The 19,859-nt window shown below is 39.9% G+C and overlaps 1 protein-coding gene across 8 annotated transcripts in view; it reads right to left on the reverse strand.

Moving 5' to 3' along the window:
- Nucleotides 1-2,093: 2,093 nt before the first annotated feature.
- mical2a (microtubule associated monooxygenase, calponin and LIM domain containing 2a) overlaps nt 2,094-19,859 on the reverse strand; it is a 32,743-nt gene continuing 14,977 nt past the window's right edge. For 2 of the 8 annotated variants that reach the window (XM_036130751.1, XM_036130756.1), the window contains 15 exons: nt 19,564-19,821; nt 18,758-18,873; nt 18,544-18,670; nt 18,365-18,455; nt 17,576-17,723; nt 14,526-14,725; nt 14,045-14,148; nt 13,559-13,624; nt 13,340-13,474; nt 12,959-13,051; nt 11,181-11,447; nt 8,876-8,983; nt 8,120-8,300; nt 7,947-8,023; nt 6,229-7,859 (listed from right to left, as the gene is read on the reverse strand). In XM_036130751.1, coding sequence (XP_035986644.1) covers nt 7,461-7,859; nt 7,947-8,023; nt 8,120-8,300; nt 8,876-8,983; nt 11,181-11,447; nt 12,959-13,051; nt 13,340-13,474; nt 13,559-13,624; nt 14,045-14,148; nt 14,526-14,725; nt 17,576-17,723; nt 18,365-18,455; nt 18,544-18,670; nt 18,758-18,873; nt 19,564-19,821 — 2,370 coding nt within the window. In that variant the 3' untranslated portion in view covers nt 6,229-7,460. Of the gene's footprint in view, nt 2,436-3,038; nt 3,223-6,097; nt 6,159-6,228; nt 7,860-7,946; nt 8,024-8,119; nt 8,301-8,875; nt 8,984-11,180; nt 11,448-12,958; nt 13,052-13,339; nt 13,475-13,558; nt 13,625-14,044; nt 14,149-14,525; nt 14,726-17,575; nt 17,724-18,364; nt 18,456-18,543; nt 18,671-18,757; nt 18,874-19,563; nt 19,822-19,859 lie in introns of those variants that run through there. The other 6 variants (XM_021321741.2, XM_036130753.1, XM_036130752.1 and 3 more) reach the window with 6 other exon arrangements.

Consider the following 19,859-nt stretch of genomic DNA (forward strand, 5'->3'; position numbering starts at 1 on the left):
TCCGGCTGAACTTTAGCTAATAAGCAAAGAAGAATTGACAAAAATGTTAGTCAGTTCGTGAGCAAAGGACATACCCCAATGGATTTGCTGCTGTAATGAAAGGTGGTATTGACTCAGGGGGCCTGAATTGGGCGTGCACATGCCGTTTTTCATTTTCACTTCACCTCACAAATGCTTGTGCTTCATCGGGTCTGTAAATAAAATCCCCCAAAAGTGACATTGAAATTTGTGGTTGCAATGCAACCAAATTGTTAAAAATGTCAAGGGATATGAATACTTTCTCTAAGCACTGTGTGTGTGTGTTTATGGCTGCTGTAGCTTTTACAATACAATATGGCTCAGTGTGGACAGGAGTACCTTGAATTAAAAAACTGAAACTGTCTTGTGCATGTAAGATATGTTATAGATATTTTTGAAAATGCAGTCTGGTTTGCTGGAAATTAATATATAAACTTTAATATAAGCGTAAGAAACAATTTGGAAATAAAATTTCCTTTTTGGCTCATGATACCAAAAGCTTCTGCAACATAGTCGACATCAACACCCTGCTGTATATTCTTTGTGCCTAAAATACACATTAAGTCCCCACCTTGTATCGGTAGAAACAGAACACAACATACAATACTATCCTTTGAAGCCAAATGCCCCAATCCGATCTAAGAAAATTATATGTTTTTATTTAAAAATTAATTTTCGATGAAGCATTTCTTTCATGCTGGGACATATTTCATTGTTTCGTGTGATTGAACTTATGATATTCAGAGGAAGCCTTTAAATACATAACCTGAAGGAAATAAATTTAACGTGTCCAGGAAACAAAAGGTTTATCTGGAACATGCACGTATGCTTTCTGTGCAGGCTGAGCAGGAAATCCACCAAATTAAGCAGCATCTGTTGAAATTCTCAGCACGGATTCAAAGTTTCACTGCCCTGGAAATTTTACTATCAATATTTCTGTTGATCCTTTTCACTCACACGTTACGTTTTTGATGGGCTTTTAAGCCAAACTGTGCTGGAATTAATAAAAAAATAAAAATAAACAATGCGTCCTAAAACTGTGTAAATTCACTGAAATATTTAAAAGAATATTTATAAACCAAGGTAATTGTATATTTTTAAAAATCAAACAAATCAAACTGTTTTGATTAGTTTAGTTAATAACCCTTTTCATTTATGAAAACGGTGTGTTTTCAGTTATGTTTCATTTTAGGGTATACATTAAAAACTCGTAGGAAACAGAGTTTTGGATAAATCAACCAACTGTAAATCTGATGTCAGTTTTAGCCAAGCTACTGCAGTATCCATATCCAAATGTACAATATAGCGCCCCCTTCTGGTCCTACATCAAGCCAGATCCGCATCAGCCCTGTGAATAAGTGATATGTTATGCTTCACATTTTTTCAGTTGCTCATTAAGTAATATGTTAAACAAGCAATATTCTGAAAAAGGAAATTAAGTTCGGGTGTAATTTTTTTAAAAGTTAAAAGAAAAAACCTACATTCCGTTTCCACATGGCATAAAATGTTTAATTACCAAAGCACTCACTCACAAAATAAATAGTATTTTTTCAGAGTCAAGGACATTTCTTTTGTTTGCTTGGCTGTTAGTTTGCTTCAACAAAGGGTATAAAAGTGTCTTTATGTGCTCAAGAAAAGCTGTGAAGGCTCAGCCCTTGGACTTTTTTTCTGTACATTCCTGAACAGTGTTGTAAACACAAGAGCATTTTGTTAAATTTAAAAAACCAGGCCGAAACTTGACAGGATATTCTAGCTTTTAATAACCGGTTCTTATTCATCTCAATTATACAGATTATGTCTGAACAGTGGTTAGTAAATGACATTGATATTGATATTTACCATGTTTGTTTAGTGACAGAAGTAATAAGTAGTAAAGATTCCTCACTGATACGTTCTGATCTTAACGTAAATGTAACAGAACAATTGACTGACCAAGTCCAGAACCTGTAATGCACAAGATATTTGATATACCGGTAGTTAATTTTTTTACTTTGACACCTAAAGAACTGTCTTTTTCCATCCATTTTCCATCACGCTTGTCCCTTGTGGGGTCGACAGGGGTGCTGGTGCCTATCTCCAGCATTCAATGGGCGAGAGGCAGGGAACTGTGTTTTTAAGTTTGGTAAAAAACATTTTTTTTAAAAAGTCTCATTTTCAGTTTCTTATCATCTTTGCTTAACACCTTTAAATTGTTAAATATATTTTTTTCTGACAAAAAAAAGACATTGTGTAATTTAAGAGTATAGGTCAAAGCAGCCCAGCAACAAATCCAGACAATGATGAAGAGTACATGAAGACATCCATCATTACAGAGTTAAATGTCTCTAAAAAATGATCAGAAATTTTAAATAACAAAGCTTAGACTGTAACTTGCCGTCCTGTAGGCCACAAGACACACACCTCCTCTTTGGCAGCTTCTAAATGCAGGGAGCAAACAAATTTAAACGATTCAACACCGAATGCACATGCTTATTTTTATCATTATTTTGTATCCTAAACAGGTAAACAGAGAAACCGTATATTACTTTAAATAGTATCAGTAAAAAAAAGACACAAAAATATTGCACAAACTTTTACTCTTTTTTTGAATATTAAGTAATCAGGCCAACTATCAATCTTACTTTTGCAAAATATACAATTTATGTCCATAACATGCTGTGCTGTCTTAACGATTAACGAAAGTGCATTTTTGTTGCTGTAAAATGCAAGATAGTTACGGTAGCCCCTGAAAGCAAAAGACATTTTTTTTTGTTTTTTGTTTTTGTTTTACAAGAATAATGCATTATAGTTTAGAAGTAAAAAAAAAATTGTATTAAGATTTTTTTGTGTTACAAATGCATTTCTGAACAGTTTTAGAGATGAAACTGGAACACTTTTCTTTAACAGAAGTTGACAGGAGCATCAGTGTGCACAATGAAGTATGCATCCTTTATGCAGCTGAGATAAAATGTGTGGCTCACCCTCCAAGGTATCATGTCTAAGCCTTTTTGGTGATATTTTAACAGAATCAAATGAAACAGTTATATGTGTCCTGAGTTTCAAACTCCGTGGAACATTTATTTCAAACACATTATCTTTGAAAGCAGAAAAGTTTATTGGAAAGATAAGTGGATGGACATAATTAATCCAACACAATAATTTAACATTGTTACTAAAATTACTCGTCTTGTTTGTGTACCGCCCTCAGTCTGAGCCAAACATCTCCTGTAGAAGAAAGACACAGACTAAGACTTTAAATGAGGTCCTTGACAGGCAATTCATTAGTAGTAGCAGCCATCACGCAAGCAATTTCTCTGACAAATGACAAGACAGGATGATAAGAGGCAACTTCATATAGTTAAAAACAGATCAATTTTAAAATCACCTTTAAAAGATTAATAAATCAGTTATAAAGTAGAGTTAAAACAGAAGTTAAAATTCAGCAGTTTTATAGTGACCTCAAATTAGGACACTTATATCGACGGTTTTGTTTAAAAGCCAAAGAGTGTGGGGGTAAAACAGCTGCTCAGTCTACCTCTACCTGAAGAGAGGGGCTTAAACTGAGCATGTAGATGATGGGAGGGGTCCACCAAGACCTTTTTTTTTGGCTTTGGTTACTGGACCTGAAAAGATTCACAATGTCAATAAATTTTAACCTAATCATTTTTCCCGCATTCTTTGAGAATACTCTGTGAGCAGTTAGGGGTTTTTTCGATCTGGAAAACCAAACCAGCAAAGAAAGGCAAAAGGTGGACAGATGCAACAGAGCAACTTCAAGCCTCATAATTTTCGGAGAAAGGGCATCCTCTGGTGGAGTTTTCTGCACACTGCATCAGCCCGGGACTCAAATGTCAGTTCACTGTCCGTCATGGTGCCCAGCTGCTCCCATTGTTTCACCTCTTCCACTGGCTGTTCATTTATTAAGACTGGAGAGAGAAGGAGAGAAGTCTTCTAATAATCTTTGTGCGCTCATTCTCTTTTTGGCTTGTTCTTGAGCGAAAAGGACAACTGGCACCACTCCAGAATGTCCTACAAAACAGGGTTGGGGCCCATCAACCATTCAGAGGGGACACAATGAATGAGTTGTCAGCAGACTTTATAATGTGATGATTCTCATGTTGACTTTGCCACATATTTGTGTAAAGAACAAACAAGCTCCAGAGAAACGCCATTTACCTTGACCCGTCTCCCATTTGTCAGGAGGTCAGTTAGCCACAAGATAAAGGCAGTTTCCACATTTGTTAGTTTTAGTCTATCTACCAGTGTGTGGGGTTGGATGCAATAAAAGGCTGATGAAAACTCAATAAAAAAACAACAAAAAAAACAAAGGTATTTGCCCCTGCATGGTGAATAAGTACCAACGTTGAGAGCAGGGTGGTGATGGCGTCATCCACCCCCACTTCCTGCTCTGTAGGCGAATTGGAGTGGATTTGCCTATAGACCAGGAATATGGGTGGACAACACTATTGCCTTTGACAACTCCCTGCAATGCAACAGAACAAATGTTCATTGATTTGTCCCGGTCCAAACTATCAGCTGTTGGATGTTTGAGAGCTTTCTTTCGTGTAGAGCCCCTATCCAAGTCACCCCACAGCATCTCACAGAGATCCGGACACAGGCTTAGACTGGAACCAGGACTTTCAGTTTCTTGATTTTCAGCCAGTTCTTGGTGGGTTTACTGGTATGTTTTTGGTCATCGTCATGTTGCAGGGATCAGTTCTGCCGCAGGGTAAATTTTCTTTCTTTTTTTTTTTTTTTTTTTTAATAGCTGGTGTCACATTCTCTTCGTGCACACCCTGATACACTCTAGAAATTGGCCTGGCCAGGTCCTGCTGCTGCACAGCCCTAAACCATGACCCTTTCAGCTGCATTACTTGAATTCTACAGCATTGTTAAAATAGATTGTAGACACCCATGTAATGAAGTACAGCAACATGCCGCAATGGCGCAGGTGTAGAGCACCCAACCCATATACATAGGCCTGAGTCTTCGACGTGGCTGACCCGGGTTCGATTCTGGCCTGAGGTCTTTCGCCACATGTTTTCTCCCTTTCCTGACAGTCTACTATATATAATAAGAGCCACTAGTGCCGTAAAAAGAAAAAAAATGTTTTTCTTAGTTTTAGTGTTCCATGCATGTTAGCCTATTTCACCAGAGAGTCTGAAAGTGACACACACCGTTGAACTGCAGATGATTATTCAGAGTCCACCAATCTGAGCTGGACCTTAGATGTAGAGACACACCATAGATATGTGTCTCTACATCTATGGCAGCGGCTGCATCAGTGGAGATGGAATGGTTAACCTAATTCATGGTAATTCCAAGTGATGCAGTTTTATTCTAAAAGGAGAATCTGCTGGTTATAGAAGAATATCTAAATCAACCTAACCAATATTTGCCTCTGATTTAATGAGAATCAACCCATCAGAAGTGCAGAGAATCGGTATATCAGTGCATCTGTAATGAAATACTATTTGCATGGCAGCCATGTTGAATTTTTGAGCTTAGGATTGGTCAAGAACATTTCACTTTGCAAGTCAAATATTCTGACCTAAGTCGACTTTTGAGTTAGGCTTTTCCAACTTGGAGCTCAGAGTCCAACGTCCGACTGCAGCTGAAATGTACCTGTACTTATGAAGCATGGTTCTCAAACTGTGGTACAAGTATCTCTGGTGGTACTTGTGCTGGATTTATTGGTTTTCAGAAGAAATAGTTGCATTCATTTTTGAGTGGTAAAAGCAAACAATTTAACTGTGAGGTAATCGGAACCACCAGCCAGTTGTGGACCTGTCTTCTTGCACATTGATCTTTGGTTCTGTCAATATGGGGGAAGAATTCAGGAACTCCTAGTAGTACGTGGAAACGGACGAGGTGGAAATGGATAAATAAAAGGATTGAGAATAAGTCACGCTTTGTGAGTGCCAAAGTCTCATGCCATGCTAAGTTAGCAGAAACTCCTTCCCCAGACAGCTCAAGGGTTGATGATATACTGGAAACACTGGTTTAAATGAGCCAAACCTGCAAGCTTTTCACTCATATTAGACACTTTGTGTCAGCTATGTATTCACAGCACAAACCATGTGACCATGCCGGTAATCACCTTCAAAATGCCACATCTCCTAACCATCCGTGTGCCTCACACGCTTCAAAAAAGTCGTCGGCTGAACAACAAGAGAAGAGAAACAGGAGCTGAAACACCGATGGCAAAATAAAGACAACAAAACACCGGAATGCACACAAGCATTTAATGTTTCCGCAAACATGACAACATAAACATTCACAATAAGCCATTGCAGATTCATAATTTTTAAAGATGTATAAATTATCTTTTTTTATGAGTCCAGTTTGTGCTAAAAAAAGTCATTTGGTATTTCTGAAAGGCTTATGTTTTCCTCCTGTACAGTAAACAAGGCACTTAGTTGCAGACTTAACTCCTAATATCACAAAGCTGATAACAAAACAGTAAGTTCAACCATGCTGTAAACACATGTCTGCAAAAGTCAATTTCAAATAAATCTCAAATAAAAGTGAAACTGAGTCCAAAGTGCCCTGTGAGCATCATTAGACCGCGTACTTTAAAAGGAAGCAGCTAGGTGGTTCCAGTCAGAGGGGTTTGCAGTTGATTTTCCAACAGCATGCTTTGGAAAAATGGCAAACACATTCAAATGGGTTACAGCGTGCATTTGTATTACACTGTCCGAGCAAATCTGAACATATCAAACAGGAGCGTTTAAAACGGTGAGCATAAAAATAAATCAGTAATTTGAGGTCGAACGTCTCGTTGTCCTGCTGTAATTCTTTGGGTCAGCAGTAGATGGCAGCAAAAATAAAGCCAGACAGGCTCCAGCATTAAGGACAGTCCACAGTGGCAGACTCTTGTGTTGTGTGTTTTTTAATGAAAATGTAAAATAAAACTTAACAATCCATAAAAGGAAACAGCCACTTGCCACAGAGTCAGTAAAACACAGCCCTGCTGACGTTTCTAAATACTGCATTTATCAAGAATTAGGCCGCAAAGTGATGGCTGTTAACTTGAGACAGGACTTTCTGTCCAAGACGACAGCTTATTGCAACTAAGCAGTTCCCCGGGGTAAAGTGCATCAAGTTCATCAGTCATATCTTTGACGGAGCGATTTACCGGATTTCAGAAACAGTTTGTGACTAGGTCAAATCCACACCAACGGTGACCAGACATCAACTAACTGATTTTGGTCAGTTTAACTTACCTGCGTTAGTAACCATTCAACGCATTCGTTCACCTCATCACTGGCCGGTCTTCTTCTCTTTGGTTGACGCACAATCGCAATCGAATGCGCTTACAAACGAGTAAACCTAAAAGAACGCGCCTGTGTGTGCAGTTACAAATAATGACAAATCTCAGCCAGTGTGCATCTGGGCCTCTAATTTGGTGGAAACACGGAGCAACCGTTCCAGGGTAAAGCTCCTTTTCGCCTGACGAGGAACTAGATGAGCCTGTGCCCGACCTGCTCTTGCAGCCACAGCAGCGCAGTTTGCAAGGTGCTCGGCCCATCGGGGACAACGTCGGCGTACATCTGCTGCAGAACCTCTTGCAAGACAAACAGCAGGGGCAAGCTCACGCTCAGCAGCTCATACAACAACGTGTAGTCATGGGCGTTGTCCCTCAGGTGGCTGGTGAGGGCCTGCGCTGCGCTGCGAGCGCAGTGGGACAGATGCCAGGGGGCGTTACACACAGCGCGAGTCACGCTCAGCGACCAGTTCAGCCTTTTCTTTATGAACGAGGTGCAGGTACCTGCTTCGGGCGCGCTCTGCAGCTCTGCCGAGCCGCCGCACTGGGAGCTCTCGCTGTCCTCAGCAAGTCGTCCCTGAGCTCGATGACGGTTCTAAGAGAGGAGGACAACGGACAGAGATGTTGGTTGTTCTACTTTATCAGATTTAGAGTGGGATGATTAAAGGAGCACGGTACTCACTGGAGGTAGAGAAACAGTCCTCCGCAGATTTGTCCCGTTGTTGTGTTGACAGAAATGAAGTTTGCAGTACAGTTTCCCTGCGAGAACGCTTATCTTAGTAAGTCTGTTCGAGAAAGTTGGTTGTGGTCTATATATGAAAAGGGGGGGTGGGTGGGGGCATTCAAGACACATACCTTCTTCAGAGTTGAAGGCTTGCGCTCCCGGTGGCAGAGAACAGTTGCAGGTTGAACACCGGAAGCATTCCCGGTGAAAGTAGAGCCCTTCTGCACAGACCCTCTCAACCATGTAAACGCGCTTGGAGCACGAGTGGCACTTATCGGCCGACTGCGAAAAAGTCCTTCTTATCGAACTTCCCTGAAAAACAAGAAATCAGCAACGGTTTCACATCAATTAAGCCTGCTAAGTACATGTTAGGACGACACTAAGAGCCCTACGGGAGCCGTCTGTCAAAAGATGCCCTGCAGGGTTCAGATCTGGTGCTGACGTGAATTCATGGATCGTGCGGTGCCCTGAACAGTGCGTTACATGCCGCCCTAACATCTGGATGCTCAGTCAAACAGGGCTGTTTGGGTGGAGCAAAAAAAAAAAAAAAAAACCACAAAGTGCCACCACACGCTTCTCTGAGGGCTGCTGTTGATTAAAAACAGGAGGAGCTGGAAGAGCGCTTTAAACGAGCTCTAAAGCAGAACAAAATCCTTACATTATTTCTGAAGAAAACTATAGAGTAGCATTCATGCAGACACAGCAATCCTTTTACTACAGTATCTAAACATGCAATTATTCCGCACGGCAAATCACACACTGATGTGGTTGTTTTGTTGTTTTAGGAATGACTAGAAGGTAAAACTAGAACACAAAATGGAGACAATGCATGCTGGTGTTAAAAAAAAAAAAAAAACACAGCTTCACACGGTTCCAGAGATAGTCACCTTGAGAACATCAGAACTGTGTCCTGAGAACAGTCCTCTAAGGTGAACAGCTTTTTCCTTTATGCTCTTTGTCTGAAACTCTCTAACTTGTTGTGTCTGCGCTTTTTTCTACAAGATGACAAAAGGGAGAGTCAGCAGTCGTGTCCCTTAAGCACAAAGATGACACATTCACCCATAAACAGATTAGGTTTCACTGTGTGGACTAAACTAAGAACTGCGATGACCTGTGTGGGCCCGAAGAGTGTCTATTGTCGAGACAAAAACAATCATTATTCTGTTTCCAGCGTAAACTGGCAGATTAGTTTTAGTCACATTGGTTAGGGTTACAGTCAGGACTCAAAGGCATGGTTCTGGGATGTTGTGCGAAACTATAATCAGTAAGTTAGCGTAAGGATAGGTCAGATCCCAGCAACTTTGTGGAAAGGGATATAAATCCTCAGAGAGGTAGAGAGCAAATGGCAAGTCAGATGCAGCCCATGATTCAGCTGGTTTTGGTCATTTAAAGCAACTCAAACTGAAAATGTTTATGCAATATTTGTGCAATACACAACAATACAATGGATATTAGACACCTACACTTTCACAAGAGACTGTTTTTAAGTATATGCTGTATTCTAAGCTGTGTCACTCTGCCATGGGTGTCTAACATGTGGGCCATGATTGTATGTGGCCTGAGACCGCAATTAAACATTTATGGACCCCCAGTTGATAGAAGAATTTTCAAATCTTTAAGGTTGATTTTTTTTCCCATGCAGCCTTAAAAAACGCTGACAAATGTTAGGTTCAGCACAGAGTTTAAATCTTTTCCTAATCATGTTTTATTTTAAGTCTGTTAGCATCAGCATACATTTTCAGTGACCTTTTCTTTTCGTGGATGCACACATGCATTAAACTTGGCTAGATACAGGAAGCATTTTTTTTTTTTAGAAGTAAGTATGACCAATATACCACTCTTTTGGCTGAGAACAAACTTTTTTTTTCTCCAGAAAACGGAAAACAGTCAACCAAAACATTTCTGTCAAATGTATGCGTCTCTTTGAGAAAAGTAAACAGGTCGGTCTGTTTTCTTGTTTCTGCTCCACAAGGATTTACAGATCCCTTTTCCACAAAAATCCAACAGCTTTGAGCATTTTGTTTAAATTTTATAGGTTTTGGGAGATTACAGAACCTTACGATAAAATTATTTCAGCATTTTTAATTTAACTTACAGCAAATGGATGGGTTTCAGCTAACCAGGCAGACTGAAACAGCAGCCAGCCTCTGCAGACCTAACCTCTTCCTGTTAACATGGAAGGTGTTTGGCTCACAATATATTGATAAATTGTACTTTTTTGGGTTGTGTTTTAGTATGAATACACCTTTTAACTTCATAAAAATCATAAAATGTTTTTGCTGCTGCTTCCAGTTAATCTCATCTCAGAGGGAAATGTAAGAAAATAAACGGCAACGTACAAACATTTCAGGTATTTGAGGCAATATCACTTCATTTCTTTCAGAATAAAAATGCAATCACGTTAAAAAAAAAGGTATTTATATGAGTAAAACTAGATTTGGAGACAGAAGAGTTGTGGCTTGAAAAACGACTTAATTTAAATTTTTGCGAAAGTTATTAATAATGATAAAAACCTTTTGTATTTTTAGAGAAGTTTAATCCGGTAAAAAGTTAGAACAGAAAAGAAAATGGTGAAAAAAGATTACATCTATTACCTGAATATTTGAAATGTGTGGTCTCTTAGCAGACAGCCATTATGTTGAATGGTTGAACAAACATATGTTAAAATAAATAAATAAATAAACTGAAAAGAATAAAAATCTATTTTAATAGGCGATGTCTTAAAGTGCAAAAGTCATTCCAGCAACATTTTGAGCTGAAAAAAAGAACTGCTTATTTTTGAAAGGAAGGACTTCTTGGCTTTTACGCAACTATTTCTCAGAGGACCGATTGTGCAAATATTTCTGTGAAAGCAAATAAAACAAATATTGGTTTCCCTGGTACAAATTGCACTGATAGAAGCTGTGGTAAATATTCTAAATCTGCCAACATATAGTCACAGGCGAAGCAGTTTGTAACAGAGAAATAAACTCAAGCCAGGTTTTCTCTTGGCCTGCTCTACATTGCTGGAAAGCTAGATAATTGGGGGCTGACTTCATCTGACTGCATGTTGCACAAGCCAAAACGTATAACGGGAACATAATATATAATCATCATTCACTGCAGGGCCTTTTTTGGGAATGGGAGCATGCAGCAGTGTAAAGAAGAGAGCAAAGCAGAATATAGACAAGCAAAGCAGGAGAAAGCGTTCACCTCAGATACGTGCTCATCCACCTCTTTGAGGCGATGCAGAACTCTTGTCATGAAACAGATAGCAGGGCGGCAGGACGGAGGAGACGCGGGGGGCTCAGGACTCTCACACTGAGGCTGCGGCTTCATCTCAGAGACGGTTTGATCGACATGTCTGAGCTTCACGACTGAAAAGGGATGCCGGGGCTGAGGATGGAGCTGGGGTTTTGGCAGAGTCTTTGGAGGGAGGTTGACTAACTGTTCAGCTGCTTTTCTGATACTTTTTTCAAACTGAAAGGGATAGTACACATAAAGGCTTCTGTAAATCCATACCTAGAGTCGCTCTGAGCATGTGGATTATTTCAAAAACCATGCAGGTGGTTCTCAATGCTTTACCCCAAAACTGACAAAAGATTGCACTGAAAGTCTTTTATACGTGAATTGTGACTAATTGTGACTAATCAAGTTCTCTGTGTGGGCTTTTCTTGTCGTGATTTAGGTTTTTCGTGTCTTTGTTTTGGACTTTTCCGGGCTTTCCTTGAATCAGCCCTGTCGCCTCTGAGCGACCATCCTATCAGCTCTGTCCACTTCTCCTCCACCAGTTATCATCCAATCAGCTCAGTCCCCATCCAGCCACCACTCTGCTCTTGATTAGATCCACCTGCTGCACTAATTAGAGTCAACTCTGCTCACCTGTTTACACGGCTACTCATACCTGCCTCAGTCATCCCCTCTTTGTCAGAACGACTTGCTTCTTGCATATTGCCGCTGTGCCTGTGCCAGTTTCTACGTATATGCTCAGCCAGTTGGCTTTTTCTGCCCTGTTGTGTTCAGCCCACACTGCTGTATGCTGCCTATTTCCCCGTGAGTACCAGCTGGTGGATCCTCGGTATACATCGCCTGTTCCGGTCAGCCCCTGCCTTCATCATCTGGTTTGTCCTGTCACTGCCTGCAACCCCTGGTCAGCCTGATTCTGCCCGCCTGCCCCTATTCATCCGTCACTCATCTTCTCAATAAACTTTTTTTAAAACATACTCTGTGTTTGGCTGATTACCGGGTTCTCCAGCATCATTTGTTACATTTCTCCAATTTGAGATAAATCCACAAGAACAAATGGAAATTATTGATTTCATTTACTTGCTGTAATTTCTGACTACAATAAATGTAAATCACAATAAAACCCATGGGTAACATGAAAAATCCTTCACCCGGATTCTCAAATCTTAAAAATATTTTTGTTTTTGGTCAGACCCTGGGGTGAAAATCCAAAACAAACTTGCTTTCAAACTGAGCAAACATGGTATGTAATATAGTAAATAATAAAAAATAAATTAATCAATTCTAATTCTACAAATAACAAAGTTTGTTATTTAATATTTACCTCTAGATTGAGGCTAAGCCCAGGCAACGTTAGATTGATGCATTTTTATACAATAACGACTTCAGTGATGACTAGAGAAACCAAAACCACCAACAAAGCTTTTTAAATATCCAAAATTAAAAGTCTTATTCAAAATTAGCTCATGTGTGAAATACAGTAGTTCAAGCCTAATGTCTCATGCTAATCAATGCAAGATTCAATTAAAGAGCCTTACCGTCAGTGGAAATTAAAATTATCTCAACTAAGTTCTGAAATATTCATAAACTGAAATGTACAAAAAATGCCGTGGCAGCCGGTTTAATAACCACATTATAAATTCATATGCATGATCTGTAGATGTCTTTTTAGAAAAGGGGGATGAATGAACATAAACAAGAACGTCAGAGACATTTTTTTGGACCATTGTGCTGCTTCAATCTACCTGCGTCATTGAAGGCTTAGGAGACCTGATCTTAACAGGCCGAGGCGCAGTCTGATTAAGATTAGGGAGCACCAAGGACAACTCACAGTCTGACTGGGGTTTGAGAAAGAATGGACCAAGTGTTAGAGAAAAGGTAAAGAAAAGAAAAAAGAGGGAAAGATTCAATCATGTTTTTAACTACAGAGCACAGTTAAAGATAATTAAGGAACTGAGTTCGAAAGGACAGAATTACGTAAAAGATGTGAAACACTTGAAGATATACAAATGTTTTTCTTTTCAAAAATAATAATAGATGTTCCTAGCAGGGCACTTAAAACAGTCACACCAGAGTAAAACAATCCATTTTGCCACATCCATTTTGACATATTGTAGTGTTTTTACCTGTGTTTTATGAATCGTGTAGCTGTTTTGATTTTCAAATTTAGCCTGCAGCTGAGAAGCCATTGAGCGCACTTTACTTTCCTTTGGATCCTGTTCGTGTTGCACGGAGGAGCCGTTGCCCGATGAAATAGTGGCCTGAAGAGGAGTAAAAAAAATACAGTAACATAACAAGCGCTGTAACGCAGCTGCACTAAGGCACCAAACTCTGTGTTAACAAACCTCCTCCAGATAGAACCTTCGCCTCCTTTTGTAAATAGAGTCTGTAACGTCTGACTTCTTCTCATCCTGTAAAAAAACGGAGCAATGTGAAAATGATTAGACCCTGATATTTTGCCATTTTTACCAAATGTTATCATCTTAGCCTGCTTTTAGCTCAGTTTTGTTGTGCATCTACTGGGTACACGTTGTGCACTCCAGAGTCTCATTTACAAAGTAAATAAGACTAATTGCACGCCGGTGCACGAAAACAGATATGTACAGCACTATATTGTGATTTCTTCCTTGAGTTAAAAAAAAAGTACGTTTCCTGACTGGAGTTACATTAAGTTACACTCAACCTGTGAGTGTACAACAGGCATGAAAAATGAATTTGAATGCAACAGACCCCTGAATTAATACAAATTGCTACATAGAATATTAGAAAAAGTAGAAATGATCCTAACTGTATCTAGTCCACCAGATTAAAAGAATCGATGGTAGTGTTACCTTTGGTACCCGCTTCCTTGTCAGTGCAAGATTTAGAACTTTAATATTGGCTCTGACTTCTTCTGAAGGATATTCTTCGTTGTTTTCATCCACTCTTCTGGAGGCTGCATGACAAGCAACAGAACGATAAAACGTCAATCAGAAAAGCTCCTTAATGTCACAACGTGTTTCCCTTTGCAAAAAAAAAAAAATGTATTATATGAAGCAATAGGATTTGTCTAAAAACCAAGTATATGAATGGAGGAATGCATTACTTTAACTAACACTTCTGTTGAGACATGTGAAAGAGTCACAGACTACATGGCTGCATAGTTCCACCACCACTGTGACATTTTTCTCATGCCCCTACAGGGCAGGAACAGCACAGCAGCTATTCATCTGTAAAATATGTTTTCTCTTTTTAAAGGAACAGAAATGTGGAACAGAAATGCAGAATTGATGTTAACTCAAGGCCGTGCTGACTAAAAGAGAAGCCGCGTACCCGACGGCGGTAGAGGCGTTCCGCGGAAGAGCTCGTAGAACTTGGACAGGTAAGAGATCATCCTGGTCTTGTCCAGCTCCTCGTCAGCGCTCAGGTCCAGCGCAGAAGCGAAAGGCTTGATCCCGAATTCCCGCTCGCTGATGTCAAAAGCCCGCTGGAGGTTTGCGGTGTGATCCTCCTCATTTAAAGAGTCAAAATCTCTGATAACGATAGAGAGAAACAATAAACCAAGCTTAAGTACTGAAGAACAAGGAGACTGAACATTTAGGTAAAAGCTGTTTGGCTTTATTCATAATATACTCTGAGTTTTAGGCCTCTTCCGACTGCTCTTGCTTCACATTTACCCCCAGCGTCTTCAGTGGCCCATTTACCTATGACCTAAATATCCATTTATCCATTCAGGAATAACCAGACAGGAATGTGGCAGCAAGAAACAGAGACTCTTTGAAGGAATTATTTCATGGCAAATCCTTCATTTCTGCACGTCAGGTGACCGGTGCTGAGTGAGTGTAGGATCATGCTGACACGAGCAGTCGGTGCAGGCACAATGGCTTCGCTTGACACAGAAACATACTGTCATGGCCTCATAAGCCTTGTTTATTAAAGCATTAAAACTGCAATAAAGGATCAGTGATGGAAGCAAAAGAGGAGCTGATGTGTTCTCAAACAACGATGGTATGCAGACACCGGTGGAGGAGAAATGTTCAGAAGAGATCAGTAGCCTAGCAGCGGCACAGACAAACATCAGCGTCATTCAGTCTTTCCCTTTTCAGCGTGAACCGTCTCCCCTCTCCTCCGTCTGCGCCGCTGACAGGCCTGCGTATGGACGGACAAAAAGGGGAGGGGAAAACCGGAGGTTCCCGCAAACCCACGGGTCGGCTAAAAACTGCAGCTGCATGTGCCAAGGTATGAAGAGGCGAGCTTATATGAATATGTTTGTAAATGCGCCAATCTAGGGCCACACCAGCAGCGTTTCTCGGTGGGTTTTGTGTTTCACAGGAACTGATTTTGTTCTCAGTTCCTGATCTGTACGCAGAAAAGGAACTGACAATGAAAATCGTAGCAAAAACAGTTCAGAACATGCAGGTTTTTTTTGGTGTTTTTTAACCTTGGTTTGATTTTATTTTTGTTTTTTTACAACTCTCAGCAGAAAACAAAAACTTTATACTGGACGGGCCAAAAGTTTGGAAGAAATAGTAGCAATAAATCCTCATTTCCTCACTTTTGTTTCTCAGCTTTTCTCAGGATGCTTCCAATGTTCTCTGAGACGTTTTTACATGTTTGGCTTTACCATCTGTGTCATGCGGGGGCATCTACAGCAGTGATTCTCCATTGTGAGCATTTTATTGGCACGCAAAATACTATTTTGAGGCAGCTTCTATTCTGACCTTAGCTATGGAGCAAGTAAATGTGTAATATTCCGAGTTTAGTTCTGGTTTATGTTATTAGTTTTAGTTTTCCTCCTCTCTCCTGTCTTTGATTGTCTGGTTGTTTTTGAGTTCTGTCTTGTCTGGATCCTCGTTTAGTTGGTGTAATGTTTTGGTTTACCTTGTTAGTGTCATTAACTTTTATTTCAGCTCATGTCTGTTTAGTCTTGTTTTCTACTTTAGGTTTTTTTTTTGTCTATCAGTCAGTGTGCTCCTTTTATCACCTCCACCTGTTTTTGTTAATTAGCCCCGCCCTGCTCTCCTGTTCTGTCGCCTATTTAAGCCCGCCTTTGTTTTCTGTTGGTTGCCGGAATATCTCTTCTTGTCCCTGTTTGCAACCTCCTGGTAAGAGCCTTATAGCCTCAGTTTAAATTAGCTGTCTGTTGCCCTACATGATCTGTCCTGTTTTTGAGTCTGTCCCAGCCTTGTACCTTGGTGTGATACTTGATTCCACTTTGTCTTTCAAAAATCATATTAAAAAAACTTGCCAATACTGTCAAATTTAACCTTAAAATTTTGAACAAATCAGGTCTTTTTTAACACTTGGTGCTGCTAGAATGGTTCTCCACTCAATGTTTTTATCTCACATTGAATACTGCATCACAAGTTGGTCTCTCACCACAGTTACCAATTTAAATTTAATTGAATCACTGTACAAAAAATCTCTTAAAGTGTTTGACCAAAAACCCAATTCTTTCCATGTATGTAATATCTTGAATAAGTACAATCACTTAAATTTTGAACATTTTATAAATTTTAAGTATGTATGCTTCATTTATAAAGCGCTACATGAACTAGCTCCACCTCCTGTGTCTACTCTGTTCAAACCTAAGACTTCAAGTGGCCTGAGAACCAGGGCCTCCTCCAGAGGAGACTGTGAGGTCCCTCACAGAAGAACAACTTTTGGTCAGAACACTCTCTCTGTGAGAGCCACTAACATATGGAACAGTCTTTCTCTGCACATACGGGAGAGCCCTACACTGATCAGCTTTAGAGCTCAACTCAAACTATGGATGAAAACAAACCAGTCATGTGACCACTAAACTTTTAACATTTTCCTTGTGATGCTTATATTGTATATTATATGTTCTTTCTTATTTATTTGCCTGCCTAGGGACTACAGTTGAAAATTAGCTTTGTAGCTATATTCTGGCATATTTACATTTGTTTTTATACTGATGTTCATTAATGTGCTTTGTCCCTATTAAAATAAATAAATTTAATAGCCATTAAATATTGCTTTCACAGTAGTCCTTTTCATATACATTAAGACCAGATGGATATGACAATGATTGTATATTTTGGATGAACTTTGTAGCCATAATTTTGCACATTCTTTTCTCTTGTTTCTTTACATTTTTTTTTGTCCAGAAAAATTAAGCTTGGTGGTAAAACAAAACAATTTCATAAATATAAGGCAAATTTAAGGGAGGAAGGAATAATATAGTGTTTACGCATCAGTATTTTACAAACACAGGTGGAACGTTTCTTTAAGAAACAAAGACGTATCTTCTTGATGGCCTGCTTTTCAAACCGTGAAATCTAAGATTATGAGGGAAAAAATGTTTGAAACAAGAAATTACAGGTGAAGCGGGGGTTTACTGCCCAACATGTGTTACATACATCAGCTGGGGTCTGAATCTGTGGATGAGGGCACAAAGGGCGATGCCACTTCTCCAAGAAGTCGTCAAGTCTGTTATCAACACTTTGCTGTAGCCATCGATCTGTTTCTGGCACCAAGAAAGGAGCCGCGACGGCCGGATCTCAGACTCTGTGAATAGAAACATCAAAAAAGCAAGTTTTTTCAGAGGCAGACATGAATCATCAAGTCCTTTAATAATAATAATAATAATAATATTCATTTGTCATTGCAACTTTGTTAATTGTAATGAAATATGTCCTCTGTATCTAACCCATCCCTCGGGGAGCAGTGGGCTGCTGCTGTGGCGGTCTAATGATGTAATAACTGTGAGCAGAACAGTGTGCTGTTAAATATGACGGAAGTGAATACAGAGGAAAGTGTATATCTCTGCACCTGATTGCTTTAGCAGTCTGAATGAAATGTTATTTATTTTCAGAACCATACTGCAATGATGAACCTGGAGTGGGAAATATGTGTGTTTGGCTGCTCTTTTCACAACAACTTCGCTGTTATTTCAAAACTTTATCTCAACCCCACATGTAAAAAAAAAATAAAAAAAAATAAAAATAAAAAAAAAATAAGGATTGTACATAATTATTCCTTTAAACCAAAGGTAATTTATATCGTTGTGTTTTTATGTGTTCGGCCAGGAGCAAAATTCATATTAGGATTCCCTTAAAGAAGAGTACATCATGCCAGTCAGATCACCACCCTGAATACCACTTAGATGAGTCAGCAGCTCCCAGTCTGCAGACTCCTCAGACACTTACCTCGCCTGTAGAGATTGACAGGCCGTCGTATCGTAGCGGCACGCTCCAGGGAGCAGGTATTAAGCTCTCCAGTGACGTATAGGTGACGCACCTAAAAACAAAACAACAAACATACCTTGAAGTAAAAATGTATGTACTAGAGACCTTTGGAAAGTTAGGGGTAAAGAAAGTTAGCTTACTTGGTTAGGTCTAACGCAGGAGGAGTTGAGGTTGGGGTATCGGGTTGAAGGGTCTATGGTGTACTGGTCGAAGTTTTTAGCAATGTTTTCAGGAGTAGTTTGTGGCAGAAGTCGGTAAATGCTCTCCCTAAAATATAAATGGAAAACAATGAAAGGTATGAGCAAAAGTGATTGTGGTAAAGGTCTGCATGTTTCTTAAAGAATGTGTATGTACCTTTCTGCCAGAACCTCCAGAACCGGCCGGCCTTCAGCCCAGCTCTTTACCATCCAGGCTGTATCAAAGGCAGCCAGGAAACCTCTGGCACAACCAGTTCCCATTGGCCAGAAGGGCTGTGACAAAACAAACGCATCATATGCCAGTACTGCTTCTTAAAAGTCTGTTCAGTGTCTTTCCTGAAAGCCTAATGACATTTTGAAGTTTCCAAGAAGTAGTAGGGCTTGATTATGAGAACCGAAATACGCAAAACAAAAGATGATCTAGGTGCACGACTGACTGTGTGTTATGTGAATCACGGTTTTTGTTGATTGCTTTTTAAGAGAGTAAGCATATTTGGTGACTGCACAAAAAAGATCATGTACAGTGAAACTATAAATGTGGGGAGAAAAGAACAAGATCAACATCAGGGGTCAAGTTTTCAGGCTTGTCTGGAATTAAAAAGTATCTTTTTATTCCTCAGCTAGTTGCTATGTTTCCATTAGAAGTGACACATACCATGGGCCTGTTTTCCCACATTAGATATTTCAGACATTTTAGTAGCTGTTGCCAGTAAAGCAAACAGACTTCCTCCTCAGTTTTAATGTTAATGACGCGCTAATAACTACCTGTCTCTTCTGACAACATGATTAGTCTAGGTGCAATATTTAAGAAAACCACTCACTGGCTGGCATATAAATTACCTCTCCTATTAGACATGTCATCTGCCAGAGAACATTTGTGAATCAAGCTTTTTTAATTTAACAGTTTATTTCTCAGGCTGTCAAGAGCCCGGAAAGTGCCTGATTCGCCTTGCCCTCCCTTACCTCCAGCAGACTGTCGCCAACCAGAGCCACCAGCAGTTGGTGTCCGAATCTCTCCCTGACCAGGGCGGCGTTCTCAGACGCGTGCATGCTTGTGAAGTCAAACATCGCCACATCTGGCTGCCCCAAGTGGTTCATGGCATAATCGAGGGTGGGAAGTTGGTACTTTGTGCCAAAGTCAGCGGCCTCTCGGGCGTAGCTCAGAAGGGCTTCCTGGTTGACGTTTTCGCTGCTCAGCAGCATCTGGGTGTCCATGTAGTCCTGTATGAATGAAAATGGACGGGAGAAAAAAAATCCAG

This window comes from Fundulus heteroclitus, unplaced genomic scaffold (assembly GCF_011125445.2).
Source record: "Fundulus heteroclitus isolate FHET01 unplaced genomic scaffold, MU-UCD_Fhet_4.1 scaffold_38, whole genome shotgun sequence".
Taxonomy (NCBI): domain Eukaryota; kingdom Metazoa; phylum Chordata; class Actinopteri; order Cyprinodontiformes; family Fundulidae; genus Fundulus; species Fundulus heteroclitus.